This window comes from Rhinolophus sinicus, chromosome 1 (genome assembly GCF_057876585.1).
Source record: "Rhinolophus sinicus isolate RSI-liver-muscle chromosome 1, RSI-T2T, whole genome shotgun sequence".
NCBI lineage: Eukaryota > Metazoa > Chordata > Mammalia > Chiroptera > Rhinolophidae > Rhinolophus > Rhinolophus sinicus.
Genome location: NC_142501.1, coordinates 10028583 through 10046197, shown reverse-complemented (window position 1 = coordinate 10046197; position 17615 = coordinate 10028583). Strand labels below are relative to the sequence as shown.

The window sequence follows — 17615 nt, the reverse complement described above, 5'->3', positions numbered from 1 at the left end:
GGGAAGCTTCACAATCTTTATGCTTCTCCTCCACACCTGACAGATGACAGCCAGCATTTGTCATGGGAGATCTAATTATCAGAGATAAGAAAACAGAGGCTCAAACAGGCAACACCCTTTGTCCGAGTCCTACAGCCGGTCATCAGCAGAACCTGCATTCAAAGCCCCGTCTTTCTGACAGCAGAGAGTCAGAGGTGTTTAATAAATGCCTGCAGAGTTGTACACGAGGTGTTTAATAAATGCCTGTAGAGTTGGATGGTCTCAGGAGGCCACAGGTACTAACGATACCTATTTGGTCTTTCACTCAAAGAAGGCAGAAGGGAATCCTCAGATGCGGCCGGGAAACCTGAAAGCTTACCCATGCCCCATGCCCAGGCAAACCCTATTTTTAGAGCCTCTCTGGCCTGTTACCAAAAACACTTGAAACTTAATAAGCACTTTAACAGGCCCCACTCGGAGCTGGGCTTCCTCCAGGGAAACCACAGGACCCACAATGACATGAGAGCAGCCCGATAGGAAGGATGCAGCCACATCCCCCCCTGTCCAGGGAGACCCGAGGGGCTGAAGCCAGAGGTCTAGAGACAGAGGTGAGGGCAGATGAGAATCTGAGACACACAAAGCTGACACGCAGCGCCTCAGGGCAAAGAAAATGCATAAGATGCTGCTGTACCTCCGAACTCACTCCCAGGCAAACACATACGTGTGTGCACAAACACACAGGACGGCACGGTCTCGTGGGAGGAGCCCTGGGAGGGCGTCAGCTGACTTGACTTACCACTGTTTAACCTTGGGTCTAACAACTCGGTGCCTCAGTTTCCCTGGATTAAGAAGGGAAGAGCCCCTGCTCTCGTTGGCTCACGGAACACTCCAAGGACTGGAGCTCTGGGAGGCCTAGAGCAGGTGCCTCCAAGGGAGGGAAGAGGCCTCTCACTGCCTGACAGGAGGGGAAGTCATCTCGCCAGGAGGCCACCCTCAGAGGGCTCTCTCCAAAAGCTCTGCTAGGAGCCCCGTGATTGATCAGTTTCTAGCCCACAAAGCTCCATTTCCTCGACACTGACCGTGACTTATAGTGGTGTCTGGGAATACCTCCTCCAGGGGTTCCACCATGCCCAGCTCTGGCCACCCAAGTTGGCCTTGGTGCCGGGGAACCCAGGGCAGAGCGTGGCATAACCACTTTTAAAATGACTTCCTTAAAACCCCTGAGCTCTTCATTTCAACGCGGAGCTTATCATCCTGGTTGGTGTCAGGGCTGTCAGGAGGTTCGAGGGAAGGAAGGTTGGGGGCCTAGCAGTAAGCTTGGCTGGGAGCTGGGGTCTCTCCTTCAGGGTTCACAGCTGTGCAGCCAGGGAGCCAGGGGCTGCATGTGTGAGAAGAGGAGGGATGTTGGCTTAGCTGTCCCTCGCTTTCCTCCCTCATCTCCAACACCAGGAGATATACCACACCTTCAGTGGTCTCCAAATGTGGTCACAGGATCCAACCCAAGAACCACAGGCAGGTGGCTGATCGCTACTAAAGATCAAGGCAGGCCATTTCCCCACGGGGTTCTGTCACGCCCAGACCTGGTGATCCAGAGAGCTGGAGGCCACCATCCACTGCTACTCACTGCCTGTGACCTCAGGTTGGTTGCTGCCCCTCTCGGGTCCTGGCTATCACCTGTGAACTGAGGTGGTTGTAGCCATTTGATTTGATTTTAATTCTAATTCTGTCTGGGGTTGGCAGGAGAGGCAGCAGCAGAGGAAAGCCGAAGTGGGGGTGCCTAGCCAGGTCTCCCAGGCTGTTTGTGGCATAACGAATCAATTAACCTCTCAGGAGAGTGGACTGAAGACCCAGTACCAAATGGCACGTAGCACTCATGCCAAGACCTCCTTGCCCACTGGAGAGCTGGCTGCAGCTGCCAGCCATGGCAGAGTAGGCAGATCCCAGCTGGGCCCAGTGGACACCCTGGACCCAGCCTATAACACAAAAAAGATGATGATGTCTTAATGAAACAAACCCAGAACCCCACCCTCCCAGCCTGCACGGGGAAGAGCCCAGGACAGAGACTGGGGGAAAGCACAGAGTAGGTGCTCAATAAACACTGGTAAAATGCATGAAGGACTCTCCCCTTCTCCCCGGGGTTCTCTCCTGCATGATTCCCCCACCTCCTCCACCAAGATGACCACGTGGGATAGTGTCCCATACCACCCCCCACACATGCAAATTGTTTCCTATAGAGTCCACTTTATTCTAAGCAGAGAGGTCATTCCTGCACATGCTTCTAGCAATTTGACCACTGGGTGCCCAGAACTCACTGAGGCCCTGGGTTTGATAATACCACAACTAACTCATAAAGTGCTGACTAAGAGCCAGGCACTGAGCTGAATGCTGTACTGTCAATCAACTATAATTAAGAGGCTGGCACTGTTTGCATCCCTGTCTTCCAAATGAGGAAGCTGAGGCTTAGAAAAATTAAGTAAATGGCTAAAGGTCAACACGACTGGTAAGGAGCAGAGCCGGCCCCTCCCTCTTTCATGGACTGTTTTCAGTTCAGGTCCGCTCTTCACCCAGTGGAGGTCATAGAGCAGGGAGTGAGTGACCCCCAGGGGACACTGGCCAGGTCTGGAGGCACTTTTGGTTATCACAGCTGGAGGGCTGCTACTGGTGTCTAGTAGGTAGAGGCCAGGGATGCTGATAAACATCCTACTATGCACAGGACAGCCTCCCCCACAATAAAGAACTGTCTGGCCCCAAATGTCAACAGTGGAGAGGCAGAGAAACTGTAGTAGCTTCAGCTGCCAAGGAAACCTGGATTGTTAGAATAAGTCTTTTAACAACCTTAACAACCGAAAACCTCAGCTTCTTTATCTTTTAAATGGGGCTAATAATACCTCCCAGGGTTATGGGGAAGCTTAATTGCACCTAGTAGAGCAGCCAGCAAATAATGGGAACTTAATGAGCTGTCACAGTGGTCATTGTGCATTCCTTCGGTGTGGCTCCTTTGAGGGCAGCAGCGAGCAGCACATGCCCCGCCAGCCCGGGGCCAGCAGTGCAGGACATTTTTGAGGATGACAATGGGTGGGTGGAGAGCTGCCTGCACAAGGGAACGTGTGTGGCTTTGCCATTATCCCCTGCGCTGGGTCACAGGAAATGGCACCCTAGCCTCACACTGGCACTGCCTGGGGCAATGTGGGCTGACAGGTCCCTTCCAGGCCAGAGGGCGGGTGAAGGGTGGGGAAATTCAGCTCGTGGTCAGCTTCAGGATGCAGTGCCCTAGGGGCAGACTCCCCTGGGCACCTGCTTGAGGCCAAAGGCTCCTCTTAGTGTGGGACAGTGAGCACAGGGTGAGGGTTTTCCTGGGCACAGGCTCTAGAAGCCTCCTTAGGTGGGCAGCTCCCCTCAGAGCTAGGAAAGGAGGCTTGGTACTATGAGGAAACTGTCCCAGATCTCAGGCCTGGGGTTCCTGGCAGGGTGAGGGCGTGGCGAGAAGGCAGCTGGGGCACAGCCAGCCTTGGGAGCCAAGGCAAACAATCTCCTCCCCACCCCACCCCACCCCCAACACCAGCTGCAGAAAGTAGGAAGCGTGAGGCCAGGTGAATTACCTGCTCCCAACCTTGCTGGCAGATCAAAGGGGCTTGGACCCCACCCTCCACCTGGGCCCCAGCGCACACAGACACACACTCTGCACACAGATACACACTCCCCAGTGCGCCGTTCAGCTGAGAGAGGACGTCGCTCTTGGCCCCAGCACCCAGGGGCGTTGTCTATGGTTGGCAGAGGCAGAAGCCGACCATGCCTCCAAGCGCCAGCCTGCCTGAGAGTCTCAGGCCTAATTTAGATTCAACGCCAAAGCCAAGCCCTTTGAAGACGCCTCCTCTGGGCAGACCACAGAAGCCATTTAGACCCAGCCTTTCCCACCTACCATTTCCCTTCTCTAGGGCTCCAGAGGCCCTCCCCTCTCCCCCACCCCTCCTTAATGTGAGCCCAGCCTCCCACTGGGCTCCCACCTCTCCCTTGAGCAGGAAAACTGTTAGAGCAGGAAGAGAGGGGGGCAGTGCAGCAATCTAATCCTGGCAGCCCAATCACTGCCCCCCACCCCACCCCACCCCAGCTCCCAGCACCTGGTGGGTAGGGCCCAGGGCTCTGCATTTTCAAGAGGCCCGGTAACTCTGCGGTTCTTGGGGGAACTCTGAGCTAATCCAACCGTCTCATATTCTCACATGGCGGCAACTGAGGCCCAGCCCAGCTCAAGATACACAGAAGCCTTGCGATCTGATTTTCCTTCTGTTTCTTCCCCTCTGTCCTGTCCAATCTTGGCAGCCCAAGTCCCAAGACATGGAAAAGAAAGACATGTTTGTCTCTCAAGATGGGGGGTCAGGGGGCTCGAATGAGGATGCCTGGTGGAGAGCAGCGTGGCCATGCTAGGCTACCCTGGGGTGAGCATAAATGAGGCTGTGTTTATAAAGCACTTACCAAGCGATGGACACATATCGGGTCCCTCCCCCGCCCCCAGGATTCACTGTCCTTTCCACAAATATTTACAGATTATCCACCATGGGCCAGGCACTGTTCTAAGCATGGGAGATGGTGATGACTAAGACAAAAGCTCTCTAGTGGAGTTTACACTCCAGTGAGAAAAAACAGATAATAAACAACTAAATAAACCAGAAAATGAAAATAGCTGTCTAGAAGGGGCATTTCAACGGGATGGGGTGGGGGGGGAGATTGTGAGAGATTTATGAGGCCCATGGTAAACACCTCTTTACCACTCCTGCTGAATCTCTCTCTCTCTCTCTCTCTCTCTCTCTCTCTCTCTCTCATGCGCGCATGCACTGTTCCTAGGTTTGCACCAGAGCTCCAAATTCTGTTTGATCTTAACCTTGCAGACACGTCTAGAGCTGGGAGATTCCAGCAAGTTGGTCTCCCACCACCTAAGGCATTAGCAAACCAGAAGGAAGCTGGGTGGTGAAGGGTTGTAGTGCCCCTTCACTCTTTCCCAGCAGAAGGGTGCTAAGGCAGGAGGCATCATGTGACAGTAGGAGTCACTCTCCTGAAGCCAGTTCAGCTGGTGGAGGTGGAACCTCACAGGCCTCAGCTGACCCCCTGCCAGGCCCTGCCTCAGACGTCCCAACCCGCCTTCCCAGCTGCTGAGGCCTCTACCTGAGGCTCACCCACACATGCCCGAGACATGGCCAGCCCCAAGGCCACCTCTGCCAATAAGATCTCCTGGAGTCCACCTTCCTGGACTGGTCCCCATGTTGATAGGTTTTCCCTTTAGGTCTCTTCCCCAAGAGCTGCCTGAGGCTTGCTTACTCAGAGTAAGGCTTAGCAGGAAAGTGCTTCATAAACTGCAAAGCACCACACAACTGTGGGTTCCTGAGGGCCATGTGTCCAAGGATGCTGTGATTAAAGTGAGGAGACAGGCACCAGTGTCTGTGCCATAGCCTCACCCCCCCAAACACATACCCATGGAGTTGTGGGAAAGGAGGGGGAGGTGCTGGATGAAGCTGGGAATGGTAAGGGCAGGCAGGGAAAGCCTCATCCAGCTGTCACCAGCCTCTGGATCATGCTGGCTGGGATCAGCAAAGAGGACAGAACAGTGGGGAGTGGGAACTTGAAGGTTCAAAGAAGGGCTTACTTGAAGGGAGAAATGCTCTGAACAGTACCCCCCAAGCACATCAACACTATTTTCAGCCACATGGGAGTGGTTGAAAAAAAGCAATCATAGAAGGGTAATGCGCAAAGAGCGTGGAACTGACCTGACCGCGGATAAAAAAAACCCATGGGTGCTGTGGAGAGGGACCTGAGGGAGGGTTCCTGTTTCCCCTCCCTCAGAGCACCCAGGAAGGAAATAGAGTCACTAGAGGTGACGAGGGCCTACCGTGGGCCCACCTGTGGCGCGGGGGTGGGCACCTGGCGCTAGGCTGTGCGTGCGTGGGTGTGCGCGCACGTGTGCTCAAGCCGTGTGTGCGGGGACCATGCGTGTATGTGTGTAGTGCGCGCGCGTGTGTCCCGCATGTGCACGGGCGTGGCGGCGGGCGCGCGACCCGGCCGCGCCAGTGCGTGCCCGTCGCCCTGCGCGCCCGCCCGCCGGAGCGCAGCATCGCCTCCGGCCAAGAGTGTGCATGCGTGGGGTGAGTGAGCGAGTCGGGGGGCCGGGCGGGGTGGGCTGCGGAGAGCAGCGGCTGGGGCGCCGCCGTTCCCAGGACGCCCTGGCACAGGGCCCAGCCCCCAGGCCCCGCGGCGAGGCGGCAGCTGGGGCCGGCCGGCGCCCCCCGCCCCAACAGCTGGCCGCGGCCCGGGGGGCTTCAGCAGGAGGAGAGGAGGGGGCGTCGGGAGGGGACTGCAGGCAGCCAGGCTGATCCCCGCGTCCTCCCTCCCGGGTGCGGGCCACGGGGGACGGCCGCGGAAGGGCGGGGCCCCAGGGCGGACGGCCGGCGGCCCTCGAGGAGCCCCGAGAACAAAAGGAGACGGCGACGGCTCCTCCGTGGTCAAAACAACCTGCGCTGGCTGCGGCCCAAGGCCCGGCCGCGGCCTCGAAGCCCTTCACCTTAACCCCTTCGCCGCCGCCGCCGCCGCCTCCTTCCTGCTCCTCGTTGGAGGCCCGAGAGGGGCCGGCCCTCCCAGGAACCGGCTAGGTGCCGGCTCCCGGCGGCCGCCGAGCTGAGGCGGGACGGGACCAGGCGCGTAGCGCTCCTCGCAGCCCCTGAGCCTCTTCACCTCACGCCTCCTCCCTGCCCCGCCCCCTTTCCCACCTGGACACTGTGTAGACTTGCTAACTCACTGCTGCGTGAGGCTGGGAGGGGTGGGGTCTGATCCGACCCGAGAGCTCCCGCAGACGTTTTCATACCCCACCTCCCTTGCAGCTACGCTTTTCCAGGCGGCACGCTCTGTACCCTACAAACGGGGAAGAGAGGTGCTTCCTCCTTTCGCAGGGCGCGGGCGCAGGTATGGCGGGGCCTCAGGCACACACCGCCCCGGGGCTGGATTCCTTAAGAGCCCCCAGTCCTCCCTAATCCCAAGTTCCCGAAACCTGTCTCTCTGTACCCCCGCCGCGCCCAAGACACAAGCTGCTCCTGCACCGCGCTCTGGGGCCGAGCATGCAAGAGCTGGAGCGGGAGCCAGGGTGGGACGCAAACCCCTGCCGTAGGTTGGCGTGGCTGCCACAGGGCGCGAGCTCGCACCTACCGTGCAAGCCTGTTCCCGGACAGAACCTAAGCTGGAACTGAAGTGGGCTTGGAAGGACGCGCCGCCTTCTGCACCCTCGGCACCACCCCACCCCCTCTCCCTTAGGCCAGTTAGGGGCTTATTCTGGGGTTTCTGAGGAGGTGGGGGATAAGACTACACACACCCTCCCCCGACGCTTAAAGGCGCGGAGATCTGGGATCGCCCCTGGGAAGGAAAACCACCTCTTGCCCCCTCCCTATAGCGCCTGGCACCTCTCGGACCTACCGTTTCAGCCCTCGGAGGTCACCTAGCGCCGGGCGCCAGGCCCACGGGCTGCAAGGGTCCAAAGTTCACTGCAGGGAGGGGAGGGGGCAACAGGGATGGGGGTGGGGGCGATGAATGAAGCGAACCAGCCCCAAGGCTGTCGCAACTCACCTCGGCGCTGACCAGACGCAGGTAGCAGCAGAGAGACAGGAAGAGCGGCCAGCAGCGATTCATGCCGACTCCGGGCCCGGCCCCGCTGGGCCCCGGACGCGTGGACGGTGCGCGCCGCCCCCGCGGCCAGGGTGGAGGGCGGGGGCTGGGGAGGGAGGTGGGCTCGGCTGGGGTCTGCGGCGATCAGGCACTCAGGCCGCTGCAGCCGCCGCCGCGGCTCACCCGCATGGCCCCTGGGCGCCGCCGCCCCCGGCCCCGGCTCCGTCGTTGGGGGACTAGGAAGGGCCTGGGTACGGGACCAGGGTCCGAGGCCGCTACCTGGGCGGATCCCGAGCCGGAGCGAGCATCCACTGCCGGGGGGCTGCGTCGCGAACCCGCCGAGGCGTCTAGCCGTGTGGGGGCGCCCAGGGGACTCCAACCTCCAAGAGGAAAAAGAACACGGCAGTCGATCGTTGGTCTTCACTCGCCGGCTAAAGGCGCTCTCCTCTGCCCGCCGGCTTAGCTTTTTTGCAACATTTTCTGGAAAGGCCCCCGAAGTCGGAAAGCGCAGAGGTGGGCACCTCAAAGCCAAAGTCTCCCCCCGAAAACTTTTCCCAAAGTTGGATTTGCAGCGGCGGCCCGAGTACCCGGGCAGCGAGAGGTGCAAACTCCCGCCCGGGCCGGGTGGGGGGGCCGGAGCGTGTGCGCCCTGGCGCGGGGCCCGGGCGGCGGGCACGGCTGCTCCGCGCGCGCGGCGTGCCCGCTGCGCGCTGGGCCCGGCACGGCAGACAGGTGGATGCGGCGCGAGTCCGTAGATCCGTCTGCCCTCCGGCTCGCTACTCAGGGCGTCCTCTGCGGGCTTCGAGCTGCGGCTGCTCCGGCTTTCTCTTTGCAACGAGGCGGGGGGTGGGCTTTTTTTTTTTCTTTTTGCGCGTGTGTGTATGTGTGCGTGTGTGCAAAATATCTCTGTCTCGGGAATGAAAGATGGGCGCTGGCGGCCGGAGGAGAGCCCTCACGGAGACAGCGGGGATCGAGCGCTCAGGAAGGCACGGCGTCTGGAGAAGTCCCTACCCTTTCAGCTGTTCGGCCTTTATAGATGAGATGAGAAGGGAGAGTGCGCGCGAGAGAGGTGGGTGGAGACAGCCTTTCCTCTTCTGGCCGAGAGTCAGCACCAGTAGGGGGGTGGGGGCAGGAGCGCCGGAGGGCCAGAGACGAGGATGGAGGATGGAGAGTTTAGGGGTCTCTGAGAACCCAGCAGCCACTCTGTCCAGGAATTTGGCCCCTGGAAAAGGAAAGCTGGGGGCGACCAGCCTCTGAGCCCCTCAACACAGTGACCGTTGCCTGGCTCCACGTGGTTGGGGAAGATGTCTCCAAGGCCTGGGCCAGGAGTCCAAGCCGGCTCCTCCAGAACCAGATATTTGCACCCTGGCACAGGCATGATGGAGAACTCAGGCTCTGCAGCTCGATTCAGATCCTGCCCTGGTACTGAGTAGCTGGGTCACCTTGGGCAAGTCACTTCCTTTCTGTGCTCCTCTGTCTAGCCTCAAAGTGAAATAGGGTCACTGTGAGGACTTAATACCAGCAAGGGTGGAAAGCACCCAAGCCCAAGCCAGCCTCCAGGTGATCACACAAACCCCACAGCCAGTACCATTCCGCTGAAAGCTGGGTCCACGTCTCCTCCTAGCTGGTTGCCTGGCACACAACAGGCACTGCCAGCGTTGACTGAATTTGAATTTGTTGAACTGCAGAGTCACATAAACCCCCACAATCCTGCAGCACCCTCACGGGGCCATCGTAATCCTACAGTCACCCTGATGTTTACTACCTCCCTCAGCCCCCAGGCTTGAGGCCCAAGGCCCCCAACCCACGCCGGCAATCACACAGTTAACACCTTCCGCCCCCAGCTTTGGGAGCTGCTATGTCCCTGTCTTCAGCAGTCACAGGGTCACAGTCACAGAGTCACACGCATACCCGCATACCCGCAGAGCACAGCACCCACCACGGGACCCACAGGCTCACTGCATCACCCTTCTCCTAGCTTTCGGACACTTTATCTGGTCCCCTTGCAATGTCTCTCATCTGCCCTTTGTACCAAACATCCTTCTGGGGTGGCAGCCTGTTCCTCACACATGCACACACCCTGTCACTGAGACAAGCACACCAACATCTCACAAATCGTGGTCTTGGGCCTGAGCAGGGCTGGTGTGGAGGAGGGAGGACTTCCCAGGAGGACTTCTTTCCAAACAGCCACACGCACCCACCCTCCGGCCATTACCTTGGGGGCAGCATGGCACAGTGGCCAAGAGGCAGACTGGGGGCAGGTCACCTTGATAAAATTCCCAGTGTGGTCACTTGCTGGCTTAGTGTCTCCAGGAAGGGTTATCTCTCAGTACCTCGATTTCCTCCCCCTATAAACTAGAGATACATCTATAGTTGGAGGGAGGGAGGGAGGGATTTCAAAGAGAATGGGACAATTTTAGGAGTGATGGAAATGTTTGTCATCTTTGCTGGTTCACATGTATATACATAGGTCAAACTGAGAAGTGCGGTTTACTGTACTTCCGAACGGTTGTAAAAAAATGTTCACCTACTTCATAGAGCGGTCTGAAGGCTCAGACAAGATAATCCTCGTGGAAGCACCGAGCAGGATGCCTGGCGTGTGGAGTGCATCGTTCCTTCAACACAGCTTTCAAGTGTCTCATGGTGGCCTGGTGCTGGGGAGACAGCATAATGTTAATGCAGGCTCCTGCCCTGGAGGAGCCCCATCCAGAGGACAGACAGATGCTTAAACAGATAAATTAGGAGCCAGGGGACAGGGAGGTAGGATGTGGGAAATCATCCCCAAATACAAGATTTGAAGTCTAAAGACAGCTAGAACCTGCTCCACTGGACAGGTAGGTGATCTTGACCTTCTATATCCTTGGCTGTACATGAGATGATAATAGCTACCATTATTATTGAGGTGACCCTGTCATAGGTAGTGTTCTTATTCTGCATATAGCCTCTCAATGCTCCTATGAGATATAGTACTCCTATCCTATAACTGGAGAAAATGAAGCACAGAGAGGTTAAGCAACTTGTTCAGAGTCACACAGCCAGTAAGTGGTAAAGCCAGGACTTGAACCCAAGCAGCCCAGCTGCAGAGCCCACACACTTAAACCACCATGTTGTGCTGTCTCCTAGCACATAATGATGGTGACAACAATGACACATAAGGCTTGCTTGTGTAAGCATCAAATACATTAATACATGTAAAAGTACTTGGCCAACTGAAAACTGCTGTATCAATATGAGCTCTCAGCTTGCATACAAAGTACTGTAGGAGCACAAAGGAGGGGGCACACAGCTCAGCCTCGGGAGGAGTGCAAAAGAGAAAAGGCTACTGGGTGCAGCATCAGTGAGCACCTACTGTGTGCAGGGCCCTGCATGAAGCACTGAGTAATGGAATGAGAAAGGAGACCCAGTCCTGCCTGGTATCTGAGACCTCCCAGGCTCTTGAGTGAGACAGACACAAATCATTACAATCCACATGCCTTTGTGCACTGGTGAGAAGTGGCAGGACAGGAACCACAGAGCTACCGAGCTAGTAGCAGGGACCATATGGCACCAGTCCTAAATGCCATGCTGAGAAGTACCCCTTTCCTGTATCCTCTCCTTGCAGACACTACGTCAGTGTGGGGGTCTTTCCACACAAACAATTCCCTAAAGATCACCTTCTCTCATCCTCCGGTCAGGCTCGGCTTAGATGACACCTCCTCTAGGAAGCCCCACCACCACCACCACCACCACCACCACCAGATGGCTTACTGCTTATTCTGGGTTCCCACAGCATGTACCCTATGGTATTGTCATTGCCCGTTTATCGATCTAGCACTAGACTGAGCTCCGGGTGAGCCAGTCTATCATTTCCAGTTCCTATCATGCAGTAGCTGCTCAATAAAGATCTGCTGAAGGAATGAATAAACGAGTACACATCTTACCTGTTTCTCTCTCTGAGTTCTGGTCTGTTGGTGGAAAGATGTCAGACTCTGCCTGAAGGGTGGAGAGAGGAGGGGAGGGTCTTGAGCCTCTAAAGTCAGAAGCACAGGGCATGTGAGGGCACCACCTTCCCAGACCTGGGAAGGCCTCAGCCTATCTCTGGTATTGGGGCCACTGAGGAATCAGGCTTGCCAGTAGGGCTGGGAGCAGGTTTATGTGGAGTTGGGGTGACACCCCCATAATGCTTAGCCCCCCAGTCCCCTGACAGGTCTGAGCCAAATGGAAAACCAAGTGGCCACAGCCTTCAGCCAAGTGCTGGGGTGGGGGCTGCCCAAAGCCAGGGGCTTTTTAGCCTGGGTGTTTAGACAACCCATGCACAGTCTTGTCCATTGAAATCATCTCACATCCTGGGAGGGGGGACCCAGGGCCAAGGAAGGAGTTGGCTTCAATCCCAGGGGCACACTCGAGTCCAGAGGATGGGAATACCCCCACTCTGCTGAGAGGGCCCTTGCCAGGCAACTGTGCTTTCTTGGCTTGATGGAGAAGGACATGGGGCTCCAAACGGGACAGTCCAAGGCCATGCCACAAAGGACCTGAGACCCCAGCCCTGGGCTGCACGATGGCATAGTGCATACTCTGCTCCATACCACAGAGCGTGGATCTGCTCCCACAGACCTGCCGGCCCCATCCCCACCTCCCCATCTGCACGACTTTGCCCTGCTTCACCATCACAGTCACCAGCAAGGGCGGCATTATGCCGTACGTGCTCATTTTACAGATGGGAAAACTGAGACTTAGGGCAAGAAACTAGGCTTCCCATCAAAGATCACCTGGTTTTAAAGCCCCGCTATACCATTTACTCACTCGTGATCTTGAGCGAGTTACTCTACCTTTTTGAGCCTGTTTGCTCATCTGTAAAACGTGGATAACAGTGGTAGTTATTGCGTGGAGTCAAATAACTTGTGCATTCAGCATCCTGAGTGTTGAAAGCAGGAGTGAGTGCCCCGCAAATGCTGATTATCTGGATTATTATCATTACTCCACGCTATATGCATATGTGCGCATGTACACACACACACACACACACACACACACACACACACACACGTGAACTCCAGAGACGGGGCGAGGAGAGGAGCCCAAGGCTGGGAAAGCCAGGGCACAGCACCTGGAGGGGGGGAGGGATTCCCACATACAGCTCCCACCCCCTCTGTTGGAGACCCCCACCCTGGTGAGGCTCGGACAACTGTGGCTGTGAGTACCAGTACCAGGGAGGCAGGGGAGACCCCCGGAAGGCAGGCAGACAGACAGACCGACCCCCAGGCCAAGGGCAGCCTGGGGTGCCCACCTCACCGCCTGTGGCCTTGGTCTTGTGTCCTGTATACAAAAGCAAGGGAAGTGCAGTGTTTGTTTTCCTGGGCCGAGTGATGCATTTTTAGCAACTCCAGTCTCCAGACGAGGAAGAGGATGTTTGGATGGGGCGCTCGGATCTACCTGTCCTGGAAGCTGGCTGGACACGGGCGAAGGCTCCCAGGGTGAGGGGATCTGGGCCACATGGGCCTGGGAGATGCCTCCCCTGGGATCTGGTGAGAATACTCATCCTCTCAGCACCCTTTGCTGCTCACCCGCTGGGTCTCGGGCACTCTGATAATCATGGCAGCCCCACTTCCAGAACATTCGCCCTGGGCAAGGCCCTGTGCCAAGCATTTTACCTGAACTGACAGCAGTGAGGGAGGTACAGCAGTTATTCCCATTTTATCAACAAAGGAAGGAGGCTGGCTGAGTCCTTATCCCCTTCCTGGAGGGCTGGCGCTCTATGGTGTTCATACCTGGGGAGGGGGCACTGAGGCTCAGAGAGGGAAATGAGCTTGCCCAGCACCACCCAGCAAGGAACTGGCAGTGCCAGGATTTGAATCCAGGGCTGTGATGGCAAAGCCCACGCTTTAGCCATCTCCCTGTTACGTGATACCTCCCCGTGTCTGCCCAGCTTTGCATATCACGTTGCACATAGAAAATTTAACAAATGAGCTAGATGGCCCTGCCCACCACCGAGCTGGGAAGCTGTGTAGTAGATCTGGGTGGCGGCCCGTTCTAAATCAGGGTATCCTTGCTGCCCTGTTCTGAGGATTTGACTGGACACTCTGGAAGGGGTGGGGCAGGAGGGAGAGAGGGGCAAGCAGGTAGCAGCATCCCCTCTTGGTGAGGGTATGGCTAGGACAGCACACAGACCCCCACCAGCTTTCCACAGAAAGATACTTGTAACTGCAGGAAACATGATGGGCCTGTCAAAAGAATGGGAAGCCAGCCCCAGTGTGAAAGTCACCAATTTTTCATCACTATTCGTAAGAGCAAATGTTCACATGGCACACAATGTGCCTATGAGAAAGGAGCTACGATCACTCCCATTTTACAGAATGGGAAACCAAGGTCTGGAGCATCTTTGAAAGGTCAAAGATGAGTGATTGCAGAGCTGGGATTTGAACCTGGGCAACCTAGTGCCAGTGTCATTCTCTGGCCTCTGTGCCCATCTGCCAGGCTGGGCAAAGATGAAAACACACAGCTGCCTGGTTCACCTGGCTCCCAGCCTCCTTCACCCACATATTTTGGCTGAGCTCTACCCCTGTCTGGGGAGGGCCCTCGGGTGGGCGTTAGGCTGGATCTCTGGCTGGACCTCTGACTGAAGGAGCTTGCTCTCGCTATAGTGAGCAGTGCTCTGCCTGTTGGGCTGACACTGGACAGGGTACCCTAGAGTCTGCTAGAAAAGAAATGCAGGTGGCAAGTGCAGTGGCCTGTAGCACTTACAGGGAGCCCTGTCTTTGTCCTCTCCCCCACCTCATCTTTCCACCTCAAATCCCCATCTCCTCCCACCATTAGGAAGCTCCCCTTTGGGAGAAGGCCTGACACTGCCCCAATGTTCAAAACCCTGTCCCCACAGTACAAGCCAAGGGCTTCAGAAGAGATGTAAGTTCGGAGATGTCATATGACTTGCTCAAGGTGACTCAGGGACTGAAATGGGGTGACAGTTCTGCCAACTCCAGGGACCCTGGCCCTCCTCTGCCAGGGGGAAGGACCCCAAAGCAGTGACTCTGGAATTGTGTTCAGTATAGAAGGATGGAAGGAGTTGGGTAGGAAAGAAGGGGGTCTGGGCGAGGCTGGGGTTCACAAGGAATAGCAGATGGCTAATTTTTACCCCAAACCACACCTTTACTGGCACTGTTCTCAGAGTATCGTTCACGCTCCTGTCCAACCCAGGTCTCACCCATTTCCTCACCCTCCTGCCTGCCTACTGGGAAGCTCTCCCTAGGGTGAGTTCCCAGAAGTAACAAGTTGTCCTTTCCCACCAGCTGCCTGGAGACCGCTTGAGGATGTTTCCATGTCCTGGGTATATCTTAGATCCCCGCCAGGACAGTGAGCTTCTCAAAGGCAGGACCTAGGAGACTGTGCAAAGGTTTGGATTCATGGACAAGGACCCTGTAAGCCCCGCAGGCCTGGCTTTGAGACCCTCCATGCTAGTTTCTGGCTGTGTGTCCTTGGGTGGGGCATTGACTTCTCTGGGCCTCTGCTTCCTCATCTGTAGACTGGGGATGTCCACATTTGCCTTGTAGGGATGCTGTAGGGATTGGATGTGAGAATGGTGGTAAGGCGCAGTCTGGTGCCTGGCACAGCCCCGTACAGTTAGTACGTTTCCATCTCAGTCTAAATCTATACTGTTGCTCCTGAGAGGGTGGCCCATCGACCAGCAGCTGCCTCACCTGGGGGCTTGTTAGAAATGCACAACTCCAGGCCTAGTCAGAACTGCCAAGTCAGAATCTGCATTTGAAGAAGACCCCCACTGGGTGACTCCTGTGCACAGTAGGGAAGCACTTACCTAAAGGGTAGGTCGCAAATGGTCAGAAGTCGATTTCACACGATTTCACACAGCTCGAACTAATACATCAACCCCCAATCACCCGATGATAATCCAGGCAGAACAAAGTATGTTATCCCCATTTTAGACTGGGAAACTGAGTCCTGGAAAGATCACATGACTTCCCTAAGAAGCATGATCAGGAGGAGGAGGCCTAGCCAAATTTGAACCAGGGTCATGGGCTTCAGCACTCTACCTCCGGGAGTGGCCGTCCCAGGCCAGTCCACTGCTGGCCTTGGAGGAGCAAAGTCCCAGACCTCAGTGTCCTCGTGGGTACAAGGGGGTCCTCAACACAATCGGACTGCGGGGAGTCTGTGCAGCTTTGCGTGCGTGGTACCCCGGGGTTGTCCTCACACAGAACTGGGTGTTACATTGCCAGCTCACTTCTCCGGAGCCCCCTGCCCTTGAAGAGCTTACAGGCCGAGGCAAGCAGGTGGAAGATAGACAGAAAGACCGAGACAACTGAACAAACACCCTCAGGCAGTGCTTAAGTAAGTCAATAAGCAAACAGAGGGCAGCCCAAGGGGACTGACTGTCTCAATAGTAATCACCACAGCAGTGGGCGCAAGGCTGCTTGGGTGAAGATGCACCCCCTGGCCACTGAGTCGCATCCCTAGGGAAGTCATGGAGTTTCATTGATGGTCCCAGGTGGGAGCACAAGACTCAGGGAAGCTGGGATGCCCTCTTCCCCCTTCCCTCTCCCTTCCTCCTTTTCCTCTTTCAGTCTTTCTTGGAAGCAAACAGTGCTGCCAGAGTTCATGACCAGCCTCCATCTCATCCCAGCTGTGTGACCCTGGGTGAGTGCCTGTCCCCTGGGCCATAGATGAGGATAATTCTGGAACCTACCACATTTGGTGATGAGGTTAATCTAGCAACTGAATGTAGGTGCTTAGCACACAGAGAGCGCTCGGTAAGTGGGAGCTGTGGTTACGGCTTCCCTCACTTGGACGAGGCCATCCCCACAATTTTCCCCAAAGGGAATGACCGCACCCCTATTACAGATGAGAAAACTGAGGCTCAGAGAAGGAAAGTGACTTCCCTAAGTCACCCACTGGTTGGAGTAAAGTCAGATTGAATTTAAGACCCAGGACTCCTCAAGGGGAGGGGAAAACAAGAAAGTTAGGAAGTCCCACGCACCCAGAGTGAGACTTTTCTCCTGTGGAGTCTGGGAGGGGGGGGCGTGCGGGGATGGGCAAGCAAGTCTGCGTAGTGTGGGAACCTGGGGGAGCACGGGTCTGTGTGCTTCTGTGTGTCCATGAATGCACACAGGCCTGGGAGGAAGGGAGGACAAAAACATCCCCGGGACAGCCAGGGATGGCCCACACAGGGGACACCCAGGGCCAGCCCTGTGCCAGTGGGCCCCAGACTGCAGGTGCCTGGGGCTTCCCCTCCCTGAAGACCACCACAGTGTAGAGAATGCCACTCGGCCGCCACCCGTCATCTCCCTGTCCGCCCTCCCACCTCCTCCAGCTCCTTCCTGTTTTGATGGAAGGAAAAAATTTCAGCTTTTTCCTTCTTTATTTTTCCAGACGGTGACTCGCTCGGGAAAGGAATTCCCCCCTCCCCAAACTATCATCGTACCTATATATCGATGCCATGGATCCAGGCCCATCCTGTTGTGCTGGGAGAGTCACAGTTATTTTTGGGTGCGTTACGGGGGTGGTACCCCAGGGGAGGGCACATGGGGGTGCTCAGCTGCCTTCTCCCAGTCCACATCCCCCCTCCCAGGTTCCTCCCCACCCCCACCCCATCCTCCCTGCCCTGAGTTCTGGGAGGAGGGAAGGAAGCCTGCTAAGCCAGGGTATAAATAACTCAGGTGGTTACTCAGCTCCTGAGAACATGATAACATGAGTCATGATGTGAAATCAAGAGGAGCAGTGAACAGCCTTGGGCCGCCGCCCCGGGCAGGGCAGCGGGGCTACAGGGAGATCTGGTACCTCTGGGGACCTGGTGGGCAGGGCCCAGGAAGACAGGTGAAGCTGCTGCCCCATGAATGGTCTCAGACACGCCTCTTCCTAGCTCAGACCCTCAGGTTACTCACCTGTACCCGGCCGGGGGTAAGGTGGGGGAAGGGGGCTGGCTTCATTCCCAAGGCCCTTCCTGAGCTGGGAAGAGGAAGGTGGGCAGGGGCCATTCTCTGAGCGTCCTTGGCTCTCTCGCTGTGCCCGTCACA

At 56.7% G+C, this 17615-nt stretch overlaps 1 protein-coding gene and 2 long non-coding RNA genes across 3 annotated transcripts in view; 1 reads left to right on the top strand and 2 right to left on the bottom strand.

Annotated features, from left to right (window-relative positions):
- The window catches only part of PDGFB (platelet derived growth factor subunit B), a 19591-nt gene extending 10975 nt beyond the window's left edge, over positions 1-8616 (bottom strand). The window contains exons 1-2 of the mRNA XM_074326416.2: positions 7897-8616; positions 7579-7723 (exon numbers count right to left, since the gene is read on the bottom strand). Coding sequence (XP_074182517.2) covers positions 7579-7723; positions 7897-7925 — 174 coding nt within the window. The 5' untranslated portion in view covers positions 7926-8616. The remainder of the gene's footprint in view (positions 1-7578; positions 7724-7896) is intronic.
- On the top strand, positions 8546-11530 carry LOC141570179 (uncharacterized). Its single transcript, XR_012494132.2, has 3 exons — positions 8546-8686; positions 10156-10451; positions 11219-11530. It is a non-coding gene; the product is annotated as an uncharacterized LOC141570179 (long non-coding RNA).
- LOC141570180 (uncharacterized) lies at positions 10007-17615 on the bottom strand. The gene is made up of 3 exons (XR_012494134.2): positions 17484-17615; positions 11538-11589; positions 10007-10271 (listed from the first exon to the last, which is right to left on the bottom strand). It is a non-coding gene; the product is annotated as an uncharacterized LOC141570180 (long non-coding RNA).